This window comes from Primulina eburnea, chromosome 15, assembly GCF_022965805.1.
Source record: "Primulina eburnea isolate SZY01 chromosome 15, ASM2296580v1, whole genome shotgun sequence".
Classification (NCBI taxonomy): Eukaryota; Viridiplantae; Streptophyta; class Magnoliopsida; order Lamiales; family Gesneriaceae; genus Primulina; species Primulina eburnea.
Window position 1 is genome coordinate 3,556,883 of NC_133115.1, and position 23,484 is coordinate 3,580,366.

The 23,484-nt window shown below is 34.7% G+C and overlaps 4 protein-coding genes across 9 annotated transcripts; 2 read left to right on the forward strand and 2 right to left on the reverse strand.

Annotated features, from left to right (window-relative positions):
- Positions 1-150: 150 nt before the first annotated feature.
- Positions 151-5,890, reverse strand: LOC140814313 (SWI/SNF complex subunit SWI3D-like). Of its 3 annotated transcripts, none has more exons than XM_073173256.1 (7): positions 5,356-5,890; positions 4,244-4,791; positions 2,809-3,414; positions 2,473-2,639; positions 1,977-2,398; positions 1,398-1,588; positions 151-810 (listed from the first exon to the last, which is right to left on the reverse strand). In XM_073173256.1, the coding sequence occupies exons 1-7, from the start codon at positions 5,792-5,794 to the stop codon at positions 505-507; spliced, it is 2,679 nt and encodes an 892-aa protein (XP_073029357.1). In that variant the 5' UTR covers positions 5,795-5,890; the 3' UTR covers positions 151-504. The 3 variants fall into 3 exon arrangements, with proteins under 3 accessions (XP_073029357.1, XP_073029358.1, XP_073029356.1); XM_073173257.1 differs by having other exon boundaries at positions 151-815; XM_073173255.1 differs by having other exon boundaries at positions 151-882; positions 5,356-5,888.
- A 6,108-nt stretch (positions 5,891-11,998) lies between these two features.
- Positions 11,999-13,889, forward strand: LOC140814400 (uncharacterized). The gene is made up of 2 exons (XM_073173362.1): positions 11,999-13,615; positions 13,761-13,889. The coding sequence occupies exons 1-2, from the start codon at positions 11,999-12,001 to the stop codon at positions 13,887-13,889; spliced, it is 1,746 nt and encodes a 581-aa protein (XP_073029463.1).
- Positions 13,890-16,065: 2,176 nt separating this feature from the next.
- On the reverse strand, positions 16,066-17,602 carry LOC140814111 (mediator of RNA polymerase II transcription subunit 32-like). Of its 4 annotated transcripts, XM_073172987.1 has the most exons (3): positions 17,490-17,602; positions 17,134-17,244; positions 16,066-16,711 (listed from the first exon to the last, which is right to left on the reverse strand). In XM_073172987.1, coding segments are annotated over exons 2-3 (465 nt in total). In that variant the 5' UTR covers positions 17,136-17,244; positions 17,490-17,602; the 3' UTR covers positions 16,066-16,248. The 4 variants fall into 4 exon arrangements, with proteins under 4 accessions (XP_073029088.1, XP_073029089.1, XP_073029086.1 ...); XM_073172988.1 differs by lacking the exon at positions 17,134-17,244 and having other exon boundaries at positions 17,490-17,600; XM_073172985.1 differs by lacking the exons at positions 17,134-17,244; positions 17,490-17,602 and adding an exon at positions 17,399-17,420.
- Positions 17,603-21,694: 4,092 nt separating this feature from the next.
- On the forward strand, positions 21,695-22,790 carry LOC140815170 (uncharacterized). Its single transcript, XM_073174282.1, has one exon. The coding sequence runs from the start codon at positions 21,704-21,706 to the stop codon at positions 22,625-22,627; it is 924 nt and encodes a 307-aa protein (XP_073030383.1). The 5' UTR covers positions 21,695-21,703; the 3' UTR covers positions 22,628-22,790.
- The last annotated feature ends 694 nt before the right edge of the window (positions 22,791-23,484 follow it).

The following is a 23,484-nucleotide window of genomic DNA, read 5'->3' on the forward strand; positions in this document are numbered from 1 at the left end:
TTTCAGTTCTAGTTTCATCTTTTATTACTTCAATGTATGTTGGCAGCGACAGCAGATTAGAAAGAATGCTGGTAACCCATTTGATTAAATATTGGATTTCACCCTTTGCCCAACATTGGCCTAAAAGTGGAAAGAGCCAGTGCATGAATATAAAGGAAAAATCAGTTATATTTATTGAGCAAAATACGTGAAAAACTAGCTCAAGTATGGGTTTATGAATACATAAATTGTACCTGGAATTGCCTAGCACAACTAATACAATAATTTTGGGTCATTTAATCTATACGTAACTAGTACAAAGGTTGTAAGCAGAATCAATCATTCTGTCCTTGACTCGAAGGAATTCACGGCTTTTTCCTATTCTTTCTTCGCGGGTATGAGACAATATTGTTGCTATCGCAAACTTCGAATAAAATACATGCTAAGAATTCTACAATCAAGAACTTCTCGGCGCATGTGATAGTAACATTGCTAGGAAAGATTTCTCCAAACATGCTTAAGCAACTACTTTGAGCCAAATGAAGAGAACTTATCTGAATTGGGATGCATCCAACTTCCTGCAGCATTTATGGGCATTGAAGGGCTTGAAGCAGGATTTGGGGCCATTATTGGTCGTGAAATAGGTGGTCTTAGAGTGTTCGTTCCCATCAAGGGTCTTAATGTCTGGTTTGGAAAATTAGCCGCCGGTGCCGGTGCTCTGTTAGGAGGTAAGTGGTGCGAAGTAGGACGAGCAGCAGATGCTGGCATCCCAAGCCGTGTCGCAATAATCTGTGCTCTCTCCTGGAAAAGCCTCTGTTTTGACCTATCCAACTGTTCTTTAACACGCAAAACCACATTTTCCAAGTCACCAAAGAAAGCCAATTTTGTTTCAAGTTTGTGCAACTGCGAATAAGGAAGTCTGAGCAATCAACGGAAGCATAGAAATATGTGTATAAAAGCAGTGAGAGAGATCCTGCAGAGCTCAAGAAGTTTATTGTGCCAAACTTTATCACAGATCACAGAAACGAAAAAATGAAGCTCAAATCCCAAATACAAAGTCATGTCTCAAGAATATTTTATTGACTCCAATCCTAAGCTTTGACCGTCTTTTGGAGTAACAATAAGCGAGTTCGAAAAATGAACTTGTTAAATTAAAATACATGCATATCTTCAATCATGTTCATAATAGAGCTCTAAATTGAAAGTTCAACGAGTAGCTATGAAGCACAACTTTCCATAACAAATGATTAATGCAAGCTTTAAATTCCACTCACGAATAAATCAAGTTTGTTTGGACTCTTGCACAACAACTTCGTGAACTACAAAAGTGTGAATGATCCAAGATATGACTCAAATTATTAAATCCATTTGCAGCTCCATCAGCAGGATACTAGTGTATATATTAGTGGCTATAATACCTGTTTTTCTACCAGCAATATGGCAAGCTGACGAATTTGGCTTTCCTCTTCATCTGCTAGAAGCTTTGCTTTCACTGCTGCAGCTGAAAGGGCAGTCACCGCAGCACGGTTTAATTTGTTGATATCAAGATCATTTTTAGTAACCAGGGAATTCTTCTTTCCACCAACATGCTCTTTAACTTCTTCATCACCTGCATTAGCATTCGATTGAAGGCATCCAATAAGATTCTCCCAGAAAAATATGCTAACAAGCCTTCTTTTATAGGTTACCGCATGTTCTCGGCGAAAAATCCAGGTTATTCATTTATGTGCCGTTGTGCAACTTAAGATACACGCACACAAAAAAAAAAATCCCCGTTTTTTGCCGAAAATCAAAGTGTAGCCTCGTAATGTAACATATTATGGAGATGAATTTCAGCATACAGCAATTAATAACTAACTGGTTTTTGCAATATTAATTTCCAGTTCACTCGTTAAGGAATAGGTGATAAATAGAAATTATTTCCATAAATTTACTCGTGAGACTCCAAAACCTTCTTGCAAATGAGGAAGAGTGCTAAATAGAATTTTGAATTGCACCTGTGCTTTTTTCTTTTTTCGTCACTGAATTTGACATAAAAAAAAGCTCAGTATTTTTATTTTTCGGAGGAGCTTCAGACTGACACAACTCCACAGCTGAACTTCCATTTTCTGATTCTTTCACATGATTGAAATTAAGATGGATATGTGACGCTGAAACACTGGATGCTTCAGCATCTTTTAGAGACTGTTTCCTTGGAAATTCAGATTTGTCACTACTGGTAGAAACAACGAGTTTCTGTCCAGAGGAAGCATCCTTTTTTCCTTTATGTTCTTGAGAGGTAGATTCCTTATTTTCTTCCTTGCCATCATCTTGAATCCTGATACCCTCAACAGCTGAATCAGGTGTTTCCTCATTCTGCTTTTCAACATGTTCATTCCTATCTTTTAGAATTTCATCCTCAACAGTTTCAGTAGCAGCACTGCAAATTTTTTCGATTGAAATCAATAATAGTATGCATATTCTAAGGAATGACAAGAATAGGGATTCACAAACCCTTCAGAGTCTGCCAGCTTTTTCTTGTCATCTGGTGGGTCTTCCAAAGGTAAACAGTGTCTAGCAGCGAGTTGATCGCTGGAATGTTTGGCAGATAAAGCTTTTAAAAAGCTATGAACTGAGGCACTTGCATTACTAGGTTCCACCAATCGCACTAGAAATGCTGCCTAGAAAAGAAAATAGACCGGGTTGGGAGCAAACGAAAAAAGATGTAGGATTTACAGAATATAAGCTAACTGCAGCCAGTTTTGTGTTCAAATAAGTAGTTCATACACCAAAGCAAATACATGAAAAGTTAACTCAATTTGAGAGAGAAGGAAAATATAATCCACATACCAATACCATCACTGGATTACCCGCCTCAGCAAATGATAGCTTATTCCCTGGTGAAGAAAGAGAACCCACAGCTTCGAATGCGTCCTTAAGGGCTTTCTGTGTAAAGTTTTCCATAAATTCAAGACTCTTATGTGAATCATCAACTTCTTCTGATTTTGGGATTTCCATTGGGCTGGATGAGGCCTGGTTGTCAGTGGCATCACCCTCATTTTCTGTTTTCTCAGTGACATCTTTAATATCAGTATCTATGTCGTGGTCAGCTTTAGGAGATGAATTTTCGATAGTAATGGAAAATGGTAATCCACTTTCTTTAGGAACCACATTGTTTTCATCATCACTATTGAAGAACACATCTCCGATTGGCATTTGGACAAAGTGCAGTATACACTGAGCTTTTGTCTTTGTGGCCACATGCTCAGCAATCTCACTCCAGTTATCTCTGAATAACTCTATCGCTTCAAGGAGTAAAAGTGTCTCTTGATCTGTCCATTTGCCTCCACTCACCCCGCCGGCTTCAGCTGATTCCATGAGAATGAAATCCGACACGGACATGTCCGAGCCGAACTTTCCATTGTTGAAGCATTCCGCACATAAATCAAAATCTGCCTGTGCTCAGTTGGGTTCAGCAGTCATGTAAGTTACCGTGAAAGATGTAGGGGAAGAAACAATCAACCTTGGATAAATAAAACCAGAAAGAATTTTGGAGGTATGAATAAATGGCAACGACTATAAAAATAAGGGGAGCCAACAAAAGAAGGTCCAAATGAAATATTAAAGAACAATCTAAGAGTTGCCTAAAAGACAGATGAAGAGGTTATAAATGCTTGAAAAAAGTTCACAACTTCCATAAATAGTCACAAGAGTAGAAAATCGGTAACCACATAGCAATTGTCGATTCTCCTAACATGCAAATAATATTCATAAACTTCCTTCCATCTATTGTTGATTAATAAGTAAGCAAAAAAGTGATTCCCTTGGAATCCAACAATGTTTGCCAATATACAAGACAAAATAGAAATGCCCAGAAGAAACCATAACTGTCCTGCATTTGCACCTCTTCTAAATTTCAGCTAAATTACAGCCTCGTCTCGATGGAGGCAAAAACGAGAAGTCGGTGATTATTAATATGACAAAATAAACCCCTATTCTCTTCTCTCTAGAGAGAGAATCTGTTTGACACATCAGGAGTCCTGATGGGTAAAATTTGAATAAAAGTCCATACAGGAACAAGCTTGCCATCATCTTCTCCTAAAAACAATTATTTGCATTTTGATTGTCGAGCATACATATGACTAGACGAACACACAAACCTTTAAATTTCCGAATAAGATTAATTTGCGCTTATAAGTTATAACAAATAAAAGCATGACACAAAATATCGAACTGCCAGAGCAAACTTTCAACACAAAGAAAGAGCAGCGCCAGAGACAGAAACCTGCTTCTGGCAATGATAACGTTTCCGGGAACAATCCGTTGAACAAGAATTGCAATGGTACCCAACAGAAGGTCCCTCAGACTTATTCAATTCTTCAGCAATGAAAGATTCAGGTAACAATCCAGATGACATGGAAGGCATCTCCATATTTGTCCTAGTAACAACAGGAGTCCATGATTCCACTGTTTCAAACTGAAATAGTTTATCAACCAAAGAGTCCTTTTTACTTGCTTCGTCGTCGTCGTCGTCATCGTTATCATCAACAGTAGCATCGGTGAAAGGTTCATTCTTTGGGAACGGATGATAATTGATCAGACCCCAGTAGTCTAGAAACTCCATCACCTCTTGCCTAGCATCCAAATCTCCAACTGTGAGCTCGGAAAGTTGTTCCAACTCGATTTGAGAATTTGGATTAAAATGGAACTTCTTCATTATCCAATTGCGTATCTCCATGTATATTTCTGGAGTCCTACTCTCCAATTTCCCATTGAAGAAAGAAGGCATCATCCTCTCCTCCAGTGTGTGGATTTTGTTCCAAGAAAACCAACCTAGAACATACAAAGTGACCTATATTAACAATACTGAACTTTTTTTTAAAAAAAAGTTACCTTCACTTAGAAATGGACAGAACATTCTCACGGGTACCCAGTACTTTTTCTGCACAACCGACCAGGTAATCAAACAAGAAAAAACGTTTATCCAACAGTTCAACATGTTTTCCTAAGCAAAACCTAACTAAATTAAATAAACAAATTCAAGTCCACCGTCCAGTGTCCACACACACAAAGATTTGCATTTCAAGATTCTGTGATAACAGATATGAATTTAACAACCTTGCCCAATTTTCTGAAACCATAAGTCCCCAAGACCAGAAAACTAAGCTTCAGAAGTGAACATACTTCACTGTACGTGCCAAATATAGTTCAGTCATTGCATTTTCTCAAATTCACCAAAGTAACACTTCACTCCCCTTAATCCGACAATTAAGCAGTTTCAAAAAACCAAATTCTTTGAAAAACATCTTCAATCGCACAAACATGCGCAGCTCCATAAGTCCAAACAAAAGGTTGAAGCTAAAATAATTATTCGTGCAAACATCGTCACTCACTCACCGGCATGAATAGGTACCACATGGGCATTCGCGTCTCTCGATATAATAGCTTCGTATTCAGCCTCAATCTCTGCCTCCAACTCCTCCCAATTTTCACTAGCTCTCCTCAACTCCTCCGCCTTCGCCTCCGATTCGACCTTCCCATCCGCCACCTCCAGAGATAAACAATCACCGTTGTTAGGCTGAACTCGAGCCCTAGTGCAAGGTCCATTTAGGTGGATCTGAAGAAAAGGCTCCACGGGAGGCTTTTCCCGAGCCTGTCTCTTAGAGGACGCCGCTTGAGGATCTGTGCCACCGCCGCCGCTATTGATGGAGGCCGATTTTCGTTTTTGTGCACCACCTCTTCTCCGAGACGACGTCAAAGGCTCCGCAACCGGAGCATGACCATCTATTGCCGGCGTCGGCGGGGTTCCGGTGGAATCTCTTCGGTCTTCCTCCATGGACGCTGAACACTTTTCCAGCCGCCGCTCGACTCGAGTGTATCTCTATTTATTTTTTTTATTCTGCGGCGCAGCCTCACGGTAATCCGGTGCAACCGGCGTTAACTCTTGATCTTCACCGTCCATTTGATCTCAATTATTGAGATCTGCTGACAAAAATAGCTTCACAGAGTTGCTACTTTCTAGAGCGCTTTTGACTTAATGAAAAAATAATAAAAAATATTCATTTTTCAAAAAACTTTAATATTTTCGAATTTATATTGAAAATATTATATTTAAAAATGGGAAATTCTAAAATCATTATATTTACTCTAAAAATACATTTGATTATATTCTTCTTTGTAAAATTCTTTTACATGAAATAATTTAATTCTGTTAAAATAATATCAATTCACAAAAAAATAGTTTAAAGTTATCTTTTTAATTGATGTTCACGTTACTTTAATATTTAATCAAAAAAGCTTTCTATCGAATAATTAATTTTAAATATTTTGAAAGACCAAAATATCTTTACACATTTTATTATTTCCTAAATATATCGTCCCAAAGTTCAATGATATAAATAACAAAATATATACTGATACCCTATGGGCCCACTGGCTCAGACCACATGTAGGGCTCTTAGCTCATCTCCAACCAAGGTGGAAAGTCCATATATCAAGTTTGGGTGTCTCAATCATTCATTCAATATATTATTTTTCAGCAGCAATCTTAGTTGTTCTTCTTTATATCCTCAATCTCTGATTTGAGCGTCGGAGAGGCTACGTCGAGACAATCATATACAAAAATATTTTTAAAAAAATTATTTTACAGTATTATATCATTTATCCAGTTATGATGATAAAAGCTTAAAAATGTCTTGTAATACCAAAAATACTTACATATATGATCTTCGTTGTCTTATTTTATCCAAAGATTTTTAACTATTTATTTTTCAAATAAAACCACACAACATTACAACTTATGACATAAAAGTGAAAATCTATATTGTACTATTTTTTGTACACATATAAAGATGGAACTCGCATTCGCTCACATTCGATACTTACCATATTGTTATTGTTATGGTTGAAAATTTTAAAATAACTAACTTTGATATCACATATATAATTTTTAAATTACTAAAAAGTTTGTCTCTTGTGACTGTGAGACGGGTCAATCCTTACTGATATTCACAATAAAAAGTTACTCTTACGTAAAAAGTAATATTTTTTTATTGATGACCCACATAAGATATCTGTCTCACAAAATACGACCCGTGAGACTGTCCTACACAAGTTTTTTTCAGTACCAAATATAACTCTCTCGGAAAAGGAAAAAAAAAACAAACCCATTTTTATTTGATAAAAAAATATCATAAAATATATTTTACTGTATACGTAGGTTTAAAAAAATAAATAAATACTATATGGGGCGGGTTTGAGCATACTTAATGGGTTATGGGACGAGTTTCGGGTCTAATTTTTCAGACTCATCCGATAGAGAGCGGATCATGGGTCCTATAATACGCGTCTCGTACTCGCCCCACATATGTGGATATAAATATTCTACGGTTTTGGTTTTATTAATTTTCATTTTTTTAGTAGCTCACCTCAACCATAACGGTCTTAGTTATTCCAATGTCAACTGTTGTATAAGAATCTGATTTTAGCAATAGTGAAATAATAGTTGGTCCTCATCTCACTAGACTTAATCCAACGACTTTGGAGGCATTAATGTGCTCGTGAAGATGGTCGTGAGGTGAGGTGAAAGGTAAATAAATCACAGTTTTATTTTGTTATTGTACTTTCATTTTAAATTACATTTTTATTTTTTTAATGTACTTTCTCTCTTTAATTTTGTATTTAATTCCTAAAGTAGTTTACCAACTTGCACCACCATTCTTGACGAAGAGAAAGATGATCCCGAAGAATATGTTGAATATTGTCTACTATCTGATTTTATATTGTTGTTTAAGTTATTTTATGACTTATTTTTGGAGATGTCAATATTTTTTTAGAGAGCTAGTAACTCTTTTTTTATCTAATTCATTATGTCGTGAAAATACTCCGTTTGTTATTATTAAGTGTGGTCGAAGACATGAATTGGTTTTATATTGTGTTGTATTTAGAGGGTTGTCTGTTTCATAAGTCAGTCATGTGAAAATAAAATTATTGTTTTTATTTTTTAAAAATTCGGGTCTCACGGGTATATCAGGCCCCGTTTCGTATTCGAGATGGGACAGATGAATATTTAATCGGGGTGGAGCAGGTAATAGGTAAAAAAATTCTTCTGGAGTGGGTCTTGGATTTAGTCATACCCGTCTCATATCCACCTCATTGACATTTCTAATCTTTATCTAGATTTTTAGTTTTAATTTACAATCAATCTACATAAAAAAAATAAGAAATTAATTTAACACCACGAACATTTATACATTTATTTATAATATTTAGATCACCAAATCTCACGGTCAATCAACAAAGCTAACACGAAACCATACAAATTTAGAGCACGGAAGTGAAAATCCCACAAATTTTTTTTAGATGCATGAAAACATATGGAATCCACAATTTTACATACATGAAAACATATGTCGTAACAATATTTAATTTATCGGACTCAAACTCGGACTTGAACACACTTCAATGATTTGGTTCTTGAACGTGATATATTATAAAAACAAGATCGTCGTCGAACTCTTGTCACAAAACAATTTGCGTGGATTTTCTCGGGATCCAATTTATCCAACTCGAACTCGGACTCGGACTCGGACTCAAATACACTTCAAGGACTTGGTTCTTGTGCGTGATATACTATGAAACTAGGGTCGTTGTCAAACTCTCTGACGAAACGATTTGCGTGGATTTTCTTGGGATCCAATTCAGAATCTCGATTAACTAGGTCTTTGATTGCTTTAGGCGCAGGCTCGCCGTTCATCATTTTTTTCCAGTAATCTCCACCGTCTTTTCTCGCATCACTCAAACAACACTGAAAAACAAGAAAATAAAATCAAAATCAAAATAATAAAACAAACAAACCGAATTTTATCGAACATTCATCCGTTATATCGAATTTTTATTATGAGTATTAAGTGATTAGAGGAATATTTAGAAAGCTTACCGATATAAGGAAGAGAAGGAAGAAGGGCAAAAAGGCTCTGATTCTCATATTGAATACAAAAAACTTGCCTTATTCTTGGTTTAATTTTTGCTGTAAATTTCACAAACTCTGACCTAAGTTTATATAGAGATAGAGAGCAACTCGTGTGCATATTCAATGTTTCAAAGTCAACACCCCCACGTTGCAATATATATATATATATATATATATATATATATATATATATATATATATATATATATATATATATATATATATATTTTGATATGCTGTACACCTACCGTGCACACCTATGTGAGCACCGATGAGGTGTCACTCACCCATTGGATGAGCAATTTTTCTATATTTCATCACATCCAATTGATGAGTGACACTTCATCGGTGCTCACATAGATGTGCACGGTAGGTGTACAACATATCAAAACTATATATATATATATATATGTATGTATGTATGTATGTCTCTAGACTTCCCATGAATTTTGCTGTCTTTTGACTTTTAGATGATTAGTCATTAGATCCAATGAATTGTGGGTGTATCCAATAATATTCCATATTTATTCTTATATATGAGATCTATGACCCTATATATAATAATGAATACGGATTATTTGGAGTGTTTTTCGACTCTAAAAATTAAATCCAATCGAGTTGAATCCTGGCCACGAGTTTTTTTTGTCAACGCTCGAAGTATCGAGATGTTTTATACCCTCCATATGTAATATATATAAAAGTCAAATTGATGCAAATCTATCATTTAAAGCATTAATTGAGTTATCCAAAGAAAAAAAAAACAATTATAACAATAAACCATATATATATATATATATATACGATGACATAGAGTATATATAAATAATATATTATATATATATATATAATATATTATTTATATATATATAATAGAATGATATATTTACTCTGTGTCATCGTAAAAATTTGAATTTTACTTTTATTTCCCTATATATATTTATGTAGGTTACATAGAATGTAGAATAACTGGAAAAAAATCGTTATTTTAGAGTAAATCGTAACCGAACGTTTTGTGTTTTACCAAAAGTTATATATGGTAGTAATAGAGTAAATCAAATCTTTACCAAAACTAAAACTTTTGATAAAACGACGATCCGTCGATCATACATTTTGTTTATCTAGAATGGTTCCATTTTATGATTTCAAAAGAACTGTGATCAGTGAACAATTTTTGATAATACGAATTTTTACAACGCCCTAGTTAAGACAAATAATCACATCGATCGCAATGTGAAATTTCGTCAAAAGGAATTAGACGGAACAAATTAAGGGGATAATTTTACAAGTTTAAGTTCATTAAAACCTAATTTTGTTTTTCTAAACTAAAATTATGTATGAAAATTAGGAAACCATTCAGTTGAGAGAGACGATTGTTATGTCTCATCTATACTCTCGTAAATTGTAGGGGTGATAAAAAAAATAATGAATTTTCGGTATAAAACGATATATATCAATAACGTACCGAAATTTCGATATACAATACAATTTCGATATAGTTGATATACTAATTATATGTACTATAATTTTTTTTATAGGATATATAATATATAATATAATTTTTGATACCATATATTATAATTTTTTATACGATACGATATATAATTTTCGATATGATATAACATCCGACGTAAATTGTCGTTAGGGTGGCATCGAATTTTCGTATCCACGAGATGTTGTCATTTATTGTAATTAATAATCTATCTATTGTGGTGTTGACTTCAAAATGTCGCTTTAATTTCTCAAATGTACCCTTTACAAAAAGTACAATGTCTAGATCAACATGTACTTGCTAATACATTTTCTTTAAATAAATATATGTATATTTATAAGTCACATATTCATAGGAAAATCACACCGTTTCTCGCCAGATAGAATTCTAATATATTTATTTATGCTTTAAATGCATATAAATCTAATTTTTTTAAGATAAAACTCGTAACTTTATTGATTCAAATCATCTATTACAAGATTAATCAATCAAAAAAGAAATTCACCATTCAACCAAACAAAAGATGAAGGTGAAGAAAAAGCAAAACAAGCAATATTGTGAGCAACATTATTCGACGATCGATAGACATAAATGCAATCATATGTCACAGGTTTCTTCAAACGCTATCTAATAGCTGTTGCACAAAGTCCAATATAGCCAAGATCTTCTTGTTCGATAGTGACTGCTTGCACTGTCAATAGAGAATCAGATGCTACTTGTACATCAGTAAAATCTTTATCGTAGATAAGAAGAATTCTTTCCCGGATCGCCAGCAATTCACCATGTACGACTGATAAAGGTTGGTTTATCTGTTTTGTGAGACAAATCTCTTATTTAGATCATAATGAAAAAGTATTTACTCAATATTGACTAAAAACAAAGTCAGCATTCACACACACACATGTGTGTGTATGTGTTTTATTTTTATGATGATAATATAAAGAAAGATACAGTTGTCATTGCCCTCGTCATGGATACTGCTAAATTTTTGCAAGTTGAGTTGTAATTTAATTCATGGATGATCGTTGCTATTCCCAGTTTAAAAAATCAATTTGATTAGAGTTGGATATCGGAACCATAGGAGCAATCTTAGCCAAAAAAAAATAAAATTTGACCGACCAACATAACACCTTGCCAGATGTATTTATCGTTTAGTCAATCTTAATGATTTACTCAATACACACAGAAAAACCAATATATACATACGCATATGCACGCACGCGTATACGCGAGCGCAGAGACGGATTGATATAAGGGCTGTACTGGGCTGTAGCCCACCCCATTTTCAAAAATTTAGCGACGGTTTTTCAAACCGTCGCTAATATTTGCGACGGTTTGTACAACCGTCGCCGATGGGGATCGGCGACTGTTTTAATTATACCGTCGCTACTAGCGACGGTTTATTCAAATGTGAATAAAAACAGTCGCTATTAGCGACGGTTTTTCAAAAAACAGTCGCTAATGACGACGGTTGTTCCAAAAACCGTCGTACATCCGTCCAATCAAGTACTGACCATTTATAAGGATGAGACCAAATACATTTTATTCTTGTTTAAGATTATAACTTGAACTATTTGAAAATGGAACATCAATCTGCTGCAAAGAAAGGAAAAACATTGATATCTTCTTTCTTTAAGAAGAGAGATCGTCAAGCTAGTGAAGATACTTCAATTCATACGGTCCTTACAATGCAACATCAATCCAGTGAAAGTCTTCTATTTCCCAATATCCAAATTCCTTCATGTTCCTCTCCTAGAGACGATCATCAGTCTTCGTCTACTTTTATTGAACGAGATCCGGGAAAAAGAAAACAGATATGTGAATATCATGTTAATGTACGAGATGAGATAAGACGTTCATATCTAAATATGGGGCCTTATCAACCAGATATGTTGGAGTATCCAGGTACGAAATTTGGAAGCCAGAATCGTCGTTTTCAGAAAAAATGGTTTCAGAAATTTTATTGGTTGGAGTATTCGCCTTCAACAAATAAGGCATATTGTTTCTATTGCTTTCTTTTCCTGAATGATGTTAATTCATCTAATATCTCGGCATTGGTCAATGAAGGATTTGACAATTGGAAAAGGGTAAACCAAGGAAAAACATGTGCTTTTCTTTCCCATATTGGTTCTGCAGCTTCTTCACCTCATACTATGTGTGAGAGAAGGGCTGAAAATTTGATGAGGCCCTCACAACATATTGATAAAGTGATGCATGCACAATCTAAAGAGGAAAAAGAGAAAAATCGTCTGCGTTTGAGCACCTCAATTGTAGCTGTTCGTTGGCTAGCACTTCAAGGTTGTGCTTTTAGAGGTAACGATGAATCTCTATCTTCATCTAATCGTGGAAATTTTCTTGAATTGGTGAAGGCTTTTGCAAAAATGAATATAGAAATTGATGAAGTTGTGCTTGAGAATGCTCCAAAAAATGCCCAATATATCGCTCCAGAAATTCAGAAAGAGATTTTACATATTATGGCCAATAGAGTACGAAAGATGGTTCGTGAAGAAGTTGGAGATAAATACTTTTGTATTCTTGTTGATGAAGCCCGAGATATATCTAAACGAGAGCAAATGGCCATTATATTGAGGTTTGTGAACAATCATGGGATTTTGACAGAAAGATTTTTTGCCATCAAAAGTGTTAGTGACACTACCTCAATGAATTTGAAAAATGAGATATCAAATGTTCTTGTTCATCATGATCTCCATGTTAAGAAAATCAGAGGCCAAGGATATGATGGTGCTAGCAATATGCGTGGAGCCTGGAATGGACTTCAAGCATTATTTCTCAAAGATTGTCCCTATGCATACTATGTCCACTGTTTTGCACATCGTTTACAACTGACATTGGTTTCTGCAGCTAAGGATGTTAGTGTTATTTGGGAATTCTTTTCTCATTTGGACAATATTGTTAATATTGTCACTTCTTCTACTAAGCGCATTGCTGAATTACATACTGCACAAAGAAATGAAATTGAGTATATGTTGTCAATTGGAGAACGTGATTCTGGAAGTGGTGCAAACCAGATTGGTAATTTGCAACGAGCAGGAGCTACTCGTTGGAGTTCTCACTATGATTCGGTAAAAAGCTTGATAGGTATGTACACTGCAACTTGCAAAGTTTTTGAAGTTCTCAGTGATCATTCTCCAAATGGAAGAGCTAAGGCTGAAGTTCGGGGGATTTACAGAAACATGGCAAGCTTTGAATTTGTGTTTATTTTGCACTTAATGCATAAAATTATGAGAACAACAGATACTCTTTGTCAAATTCTTCAAAAAAAATCTCAAGACATTTTGACTGCTATCACATTTGTCACTACTACCAAAACTTGCCTTCAAGAATTTAGAGAATGTGGGTGGAATGAATTTCTTCAGGAAGTTAAAGTTTTTTGCTCAAGAAATGAAATTGATGTGCCTGATCTTGATTGTCTATATAAGATTGGACGTTCCTGTCGGCAAACTACAATAGAACATCATTACCACTTTGATGTTTTTAATGCAGCAATAGATTTCATTTTGATGGAGTTAAATACTCGGTTCAATGAGTCATCGGTGGAACTTCTTTCTCTTAGTACAGCTTTAGATCCTAAAAATTCATTTGACTCATTTAACAGTGATGATATTTGCAAGCTTGCGAAGAAGTTTTATCCTGGAGATTTCACAGATCAAGAAATTGTTACTTTGGAGTATGAATTGATACATTATAAACTTGATGTGATGCAGAATTTAAAGGTTTCTACACTTGTTGAGTTGTGTCAGCAATTGACCGAGAGTGGACGGTCAAGTGTTTATGTTATGTTGACTAGATTGATTCATCTTGTTTTGACATTACCTGTGTCTACTGCCACTACTGAGCGAGCTTTTTCAGCAATGAAGCATGTGAAGACGGCACTTCGCAATAAAATGGAGGATGACTTTCTTGCCGATTGTTTGACACTCTATATTGAACGAGATTTAGCTAAACATATTGATGTAAATTCTATTATTGATGAATTTTATGTTTTAAAATCTCGTAGGGCACAACTTTGTTGAACGATATAATGTATTTTTTTTAATAATATATAACTTATCATATTGAGTTCAAGCCCCCCTCAACTTTTATTCCTGGATCCGTCCCTGCGCGAGCGCACGTGCACACACACACACATATATATATATATATAATGCGTGTGTTATATAAAAATCATAATTACGTATATATATTATTAAGTGTAATAGTTTGGATAAAAAATATTAGAAAATTCAAGAATTTGGATGTGTTGATCAAATATATGGTGGCTCATATAAAACATAATGGATAAATGATAGCGGATGGTATATTATGGGAGATAAGTTTGAGGGAAAATTGTTAGGACCAATAGAATCCAGATATCTCCACACTGGTATGATATTGTCCACTTTGGGTTTTAACCCTCATGGTTTTGCTTTTGGAACCACCCAAAAGGCCTCATACCAATGGAGATATCAATCCATCTTTATTAACACATGATCTTTCTCTAGATCTTCCAATGTGGGACTTTGGTTGCATCCCAACAATCCTCCCCTCAAACGAAGTTCCACCATTATTCTCATGGTCCGAGCCTCCCCTCAAGCCTTATTCATCCTCCAATCGAGGTTACTCCACTTCATTGCGTTGGAGCGCACGTCTTACATGAATACCGGGAGCATCAACCACATCGAGAGTTTAATGAAGGATTTTTACCGAGAGCTCTCACCTCCTTCGTTTAGGTATCGAGGATTCCACCCACACGGTTCGATCTAGACCATGGCTCCTCTGATACCACTTGTTAGGACCAATGGAATCCATATATCTCCACACTGGTATGATATTGTCCACTTTGGGTTTTAACCCTCATGGTTTTGCTTTTGGAACCACTCAAAAGGTCTCATACCAATGAAGATATCAATCCATCTTTATTAACACATCACCCATGATCTTTCTCTAGATCTTCCAATGTGGGACTTTGGTTGCATCCCAACAAAAATAAAATAAAAAGGATTTGAGAGTATTTCTTAAAATTAATTAAGGCTTCACCAAAGTGATTGTAAATTAGTTAGTAAAAGAGGTAAATTTTTAATTGAATAGTAAGATATATATTGTGTTTGGAATGATAGATTTCAAATATGTTTTTGTTGTCTAGAGAAGATAAGACCATAAACTTCGAATTCATCATTTACATGTTTATATAATATTTTATGTTAATTATGATAAATTTCAAGTTCACCTGATCATTGTGTCATTTGAAATACAGTATACGATATATTACTAATGTGTTAATAAGTAAGGATCTAAATTTATGATTTGATTTGTTGTTTCCATGTAAACAATAAAACTATAATCGAAATCCATGAATTTTTTCAAATTCATTTATTCAAGTACACCCCCAAGTGAATTTAAAATCTACTAAGGTTTAACTTGGCTCATGAGATGACACGATAAAATATTTATAACAAGAAAACAAAAAAATGCATACTTGTGTTAAGAATATTGGGGCTAAGAAAAAATATTAATATTCAGCAATGCACGTCATTGCAATAGAAATAGGTTGAAACTGAAAGGAGATGAGAGCAAGGGTTATCTCGAAAATTATTGTCGATGTTATAAATATTGTATTCTTCTCAAATATATAAACAATGAAATGCAAAATTATCATTTAAAATCCAATTGCAACTAAATGTTACTTTCATAAATTGAAGGATGCTAAGCAACTTTCCATCTGAGAACAGAACAAACATTTCGTACAAGATATCAAGCCGATTATATGCGATCACAACAGATTCATAAATAAGAAAGCCTAACAAGTAGTGTAATGATCAAATCGGATTACCTATTGAGTCGCGTCTTCGGTAAATCTAGCATCAAAGGGAGCAGCAGCATTGTGATGTGATGAACCACCTCCGATTCCTGATCCCTGTTGCAGTTCAATCACTAACCACCGAACAGCTTTGCTCATTTGTTCCAATCGTACAGCACTTATAGGCAGAAGACCACTTTGGACGGTCTGTCCTGCTTTACTAGCAACAAATCCAGTGGCCTCATCAACAAGGCACTCGGACCCTATTCTTTGCTTCACAGATTCTACAAATTCTTCTGCTTGATCACAATAAACTCTGAACATTTCCCACCGCTGCTTAAAGTTTTCGAGCGCAGCATCAGTGGCTGGAGTTTTTTGGCCACTAGAACTTTCTTTTGCCTCCAAAGCACCCGCAGCTGCAGCAATAAACTCCTGATATGCACTACTCAGAGAATCTACAATGCTGTCCATGTAAATTCTGCAGAGCCAAGTCGTCCTGAAAAGTGAAACTATATAAGCAACTGCATGTCCAATTCACGTACACCGCCAACTAATGGAAATAGCGTTCCAAACAAAACACAAGATGGTTCACACCGTAGAAACAGACTCCTGTATGGAAGCCTAAACAACATTCACATACAAACAACAAAAGTCTCTCCTCTTTCAAGGCAACACAGCAATTCGACACAACCCGTAGTTTACATACGAAAAACTCTAAAATAAACACATACACTCGATTACATGGTGGAATCGGAAATATCTTTTGTCAGTAACATCAACATATGAAGCAAGGAGAGCATCATATTTTTCAAAATATAGACCATAGCCGTAGGTACCTAATTCTCAACAAAAAAGTTCAAGTTGATAAGCAGTTAACAGATGATTTATCCATATGCTTGAGAAATACCATGTTCTTACATCTAAATCGTGCTGAAATTTTAGTAAATATTAACTAATTGCCAAAATCTCACTTGTCTCCAAGTAAACAACAACCCAAAATGCCAATATCTGCATTTTCAGCAAATCTAACTGCAACAAAAAACAAGGAAAAGCGTTCGGGTATATAAATTATGAAACCTTCAAACTACAAACTATAGCAGAATCCAACTCCTCGTGATTACACTATTTTGGCTAAGTTACCTTTTTTTAAAAAAAATAACAAATTAGATACACAACCAATTACCGCATTACGATTTAGGGCTTCGAATTGGGGAAAATAGGCCTCAACCAACTACTTGAGATAAACAGCAGAAAATCGGCTTCGAAGTGTTTACCTGCTCCTGAACCGGAGAACAAACAAGATTGAATAGAGACATCTGGTTGCCCAAGTAGAGAGCTCAAGTCTTGCCAGGAAAGAAAAAAGTGTTGTGGTTCAAATAGGTAAAAGTATCCAAAAGATTAAAGACAAGTCCCTGTTTACAAATGTGTCGGATTTGTGTTCCGAGCGAGAGCGAGCATTCGGTTGGTTCGATAGAAACCATGGTTCAAACCGAATTAACAAAAAAAAAATTGGACCGAATCGAACCCACTGAATTGTTTTAGAACTTGATACATATTTATAGTGTAAATTAATATTTTAGGTACAAGAAATAATATCAAGTGGAACAGAAGATCGGTCTCACAAATTGTTCGGTTAGACAATCGTATAGAAGTTTTTGTCTTTTAAAAAATGAAGGAAAATGAACTGATTTATAACTCGGATTTCCCGATTTTTATTTACAAAATAAGAGAAAAGATCGTATAAAAATGACGTCATCATTTAGCATTTCCGGATCCCAATTGGTAGTACATTGCTCGCGGGCACGGGAAGGAGAAAAAAATCGATGTTTTTTTTATACAGTGAGTCAATATCGGCTGTCCAACTCCAACACAGTGAATCAGTGAAAATTACAATCATCAAGATTTTCAATAATTTTTTTTAAAAATAAAATTGTTGATTCTGTTTATCTACATTGTTATAATAATAATCAGAATCAAATTTATTTTTAAAAAAAAAAATTAAAATAGATTTTTCAAATTAACTGAATCGAATTTTCGAAATAATTCGATTTGGTCGGATAATTTTCGGTTTAAGTGAGTCTTTCCTTACACATAATCCACACACTCAGACATAATCTACACACATTAGGGTACAGTCGAGTGGAGTTGATTCAAGTTCGAGTATCATATTACTCGAGCTCGACCAAACATAAATTTAGTGTGCTCAAATCCAATCAAGTATTAGTTTTCAAGTTCGATAACATATCGAGTTAATCGAGTCTGCGGTCAAAAAGCTCACACTCACACCCCTGATGTTGGTTGTAGTCTTGGTTCGATACAGTATACAGTATCAAAATTTATGTTATACCGAAAAATGAGTACCAAAATTTCGGTACGACATAAATTCCATATTGTTATTAACAAAAAAAATTCGATGTATCGAAATTTTGGTATGATATCAATATAATACTGTCTATACCAATTTTTTTTTTAAAAAAATTGATATTATTCATATCGAAATACCGAAATTTTTAGTTATTCTACTGAACTTCCGACATCACACGAGAAAATTTGATGATGTGTCTAAATACCAACGGGGAATTAAAAAACGGGGAATTAAAAAAAAGTAATGAAGTAATGCTAAAAAATGATGAGTTGTATATGACGTTAGGTTATTACACCAATGCCAAAGTTTGATGATAAATTAATGAAGTAAAACCTAAAATGAGGTACGTTAGTGGCAAAAAAAACTTATTTTTTCCTCAAATAATGTAATAGATTATTGTTATGCACAGGGATGAGAAAAAATACCGAATTTTCAGTATATCGAAGATTTTGGTATGATACGATAACGATACCGAATTTTTCGTTACGATAATGGTATGAAATTTGAAAATTTCGATATATACCAGAATACCGAAAAAATATAAAAAAACTTTTAAAATATACAATAAATTTATAAAATTAAAAATTGTAAAGTTTTTCAGTATTAAACGATATATACCGATATCGTACCAAAATATTGGAATATCATACAATTTCGCTATAATCGATATACTAGTTACATGCACCCAAATTTTCGGTGTACCCATTTTTCTTATACCGTAGTTATCGATATGATATAAGGTATATAATTTTGGTACGGTACCATATATCACTCCTAGTTATGCATTAATTGTTAACTAAAATTAAAAAATGGAAGTAAATAGATAGCCGATAAACTTATCATATTCATGGAATTGGGACTGTGTTAGGGGGACGAATAAACGTTCAATACTTCGATAAAAGACAGGTTCGCATTGAAAACTCATACATGCACAATTTTTTTCATTAATTAATAGTGTCTTTGAATCATTCAAGTAAATTAATTAGGAGTGAGTCTCATGTGAGACCGTCTCACGGATATTAATCTGTGAGACGGGTCAACCCTACCCATATTCACAATAAAAAGTAGTACTCTTAGCATAAAAAATAATACTTTTTTATGGATAACCCAAATAAGAGATCAGTCTCACAAATATGACCCGTGAGACCGTCTCACATAAGTTTTTGTAATTAATTAGAAAATGGCTGCCTGTGTAATGTACGTATTATCATTCCACAATAAATCCTATTCAAACATTAGATACGGCAATAATTTGCATCCATGAATCATTAATTCTTTTCGCACATGTTTTTCTTTTAAGACGTGGGAATTTACGATGCATACGAGTAAACCACTTAACTGACACAGTAATCTGTAAACCACACTGATAAGTTCAACCGCGCCGAATAAATGTTTTTTGAACATGTTTTATTATTTATAGATAATTGACCATATACATATACTTCAACAAAATATTTACGTAAAAATTTATTGAAAAACACAAATATATAGTGGGTTGGAGTGAAACGTTGAATTGAGACAAACACCATTATAATTAAGCTAATAATCCCTCATTTATAAATTATAGTACTGGTGTAGACGAGTTTCTTCGATCCTGTTATTGTCACTATAAATAACATACACGACACTTTTAGTTGTCATTATAAATGATTTTAACTGACATATAAATTTGTTACTATAATAACAAGGCATCTATAAATGTATTTAAATATGAGTTTTCCTGACATTTTTAATTGTCATTATATGAATTATTAGTAACACGTATGAAGTTGTCATTAACATCTTATAATGACATTAAAAAATGTCAGTAAGTTTAAGACGACATTAGAATAGATGACATTTGTTGGAGGTGTCACTAAAACTTAAATGCCACTAAATATTGAATATGATTACATTTATGAATGTCACCATAAGCATTTTTTCTTGTAGTGAGTATTACTTTTTATTGTGAATATGAGTAGGGTTGATCCGTCTCACAGATTAAGATCCGTGAGACGGTCTCACATGAGATCTACTCTTTAGGTTTTATCTTACGAAACAATATACCTCTTTGTCTTGCTTTTCTTTATATACATATATATCTATATATATATATATATATATATATATATATATATATATATATATATATATTAAGAAGTGAATAATTGGAAAAATTTAAAATTGTAGATCATAACTACGTATATAGTTCATAGGCAGTGGCGGAGCCACATGTATTGATATCCGGGCTAAAATTTTGGATTAAGATGATATTAGCTCGGGTGAATCAATTTAAAATATTAAAAGATTCTAGAATTTAAAATTCTAGCTCGAACATAGTCATATTTCTGGCTCCGCCGCTATTCGTAGTCTTGGTTTAAGATAAGTAATCTCCGATAAAATGTCATTTATCTAAATTTTTTTCAAGTAAATCATAGTTCGACGTGTAAGATAAAGATGACTATAAATTTACGATACATATATGATAAATCAATATAGATGATTTATATTGAACTTGATCCAAAAATTGGACCAAACATATACGTAATAAAGTAGCAAATTAGGATTATTAGAAAATTTTCGGGTCATCTTTTTTGCCTCTAGTATCTAATCTAGTCTCTATATTCATTTCAATTAGCCTCTCGCCAACTGTAACTTTCTTTAATTACTAACAATACTTAGAATCCACACGAGATGTGATATTTAAATGAGATTTGCATGGAATTTTGTTCTTATCCTGATTTCAAAAAAATAAATTGTTAGAGAAGTTGGGGGGAGTATACGTACGGGATGAGTGGAGCACCTGACTGCGCGCGCTACAGTGTCAGGTGCTCGCTCTAATATATAGTATAGATACAGACATGCATGCTATGTATCTATCTATTTATACGTATTTTGTATTAATTATTGTAACTGAAACCCTTCATTTCCAAAATTCATTGGTTTTCAAATATCAGATACCCATTTTATCTACAATTTTGATATTTAAATTTCAAATAAAATGGAATATTTTTTTTTTATCTTTTAATAATCAAACAGACCGACCACTCCCCTCATATCTCTAACAAACTTTTCTCCATTTGTCTTCTTCTTTCATATAAACCCTAGCTGGTTCTTGCTTCATTTCTTCTTCTTCTTTCGGCCATGGCTAGTGACCAAGAGATCACCAGAAAGAGGAAGATCAACGTCCAGGATTTTCCCAGCCCCAGGATTTTCCCTTCGGTTCCTCGTGATCAAGAAAAGGAAGAGAGTGAAAATGATCTGTTGGCTCTTTCTTTGTCCTCTTTCCCTCGCCAGAGCAGTGGTAAGCTCTCCACTCCGCAGCATCAACCACCTCCTCCCCCGCCGCCGTCGTCGCTGTGGCAGTCTCTGCCGCAGCGTCCATGGCAGCAGCCTCCGGTTTCACCGCATCTTTCACCTGCCCCGCTTTCATTCTTCACCAATCCACCGACTATTATAATCCCTTCGGAGACCATTTCTCCTCATTTCACAAGCGGAGCTTCCGGTGGGACTACCGGCCCATCGAGGACCCGCGCGAGGCGCAGCAGTACTTCCCAGTACTCCCCCCGAGAAGGGAAGAGCGAGATAGTCCCGCCGCAATACCCCTGGGCCACAAACCGCCGCGCCACTGTGTACAGCCTCGGTTACCTCCTCTCCAAGCAAATCTCCTCCATCAGCGGCGACGTGCACTGCAAGAGATGCGAGCGCCAGTACTCCATGGAGTACGATCTGCGGCAGAAATTCATGGAGATCGGGACTTTCATCGCCGAAAACAAATCCCTTATGCACGATCGAGCCCCTAAAATCTGGATGAACCCCACACTACCCACTTGCAGGTACTGCGAACAAGAGAACTGCGTGAAACCCATAATCGCAGACAAGAAGAAATCCATCAATTGGCTGTTCTTGCTTCTGGGTCAGTTGCTGGGTTGCTGCGCTCTGGAACAGCTCAAATATTTCTGCAAACACACAAAGAACCATCGCACCGGCGCTAAAGATCGTGTGCTCTATCTCACTTATCTGGGTTTGTGCAAACAGCTCGATCCAAACGGACCCTTTGATCGATGAACGATCACACAGTGTACCCATTGCAATCAAATTTATTTCTGCATTTAGTTTATTATTGGGATCGTTTGATATTGTTAGTATTTTTATTGCCGATTTCCATGCAGCCTGATAATATATATGTGATGGGTATGCAAATTGGGGTGGCATCAATTAAATTCTTCTGGTTATTGATTTCTAGGGCTTGGATTTTTGAATTTGACAAATGTAATTTAGTAGATCTTGTGTGTGAAATGGGGAGAAACTTTGCTGTTTGTTTCCTTTAAGTAGCAAACCTTGTTTTGCATTTAATTCGTCCTTTTGATTTCGTACAGATTTAATTATTTGAATGACTGCCAATATTATAATATGGCATTTTGTCACTCTGCCACTTACTGCTGGCAATATAGTTTGTTTGTTTGTTTTGGGTTAGCCGACTTTTATTCTCGTATGTTTGATGAAATATATATATATATATATATATATATATATATATATATATATATATATATATATATATATAATTTTGATATATTATTCATCAAACATACGAAAATATATATATATAAAATGTACAAATAGTATCATGAATTTAATGGTAGTTGAGTATCATATACTAATTATTTCAGGTATTGTTTTAATTTTGAATTACCTAAAGCACTCTTCGATCTTCCTTATATCGATTGTCCCATCTCATAATATAACGCTAACATTTTCCGCTCCAAACAAACTCCATGTTATTTTTGGTTCCTCACAAATAATGACACTCATTTTTGTTTTCCAACTTTTACAAGCGACTATCAGCGAAGTTTGTTTAATAAACTGTCGCTAATTTAAAAATTACGACGGTTTTATTAAAACCGTTGCTAAATATATCCGTC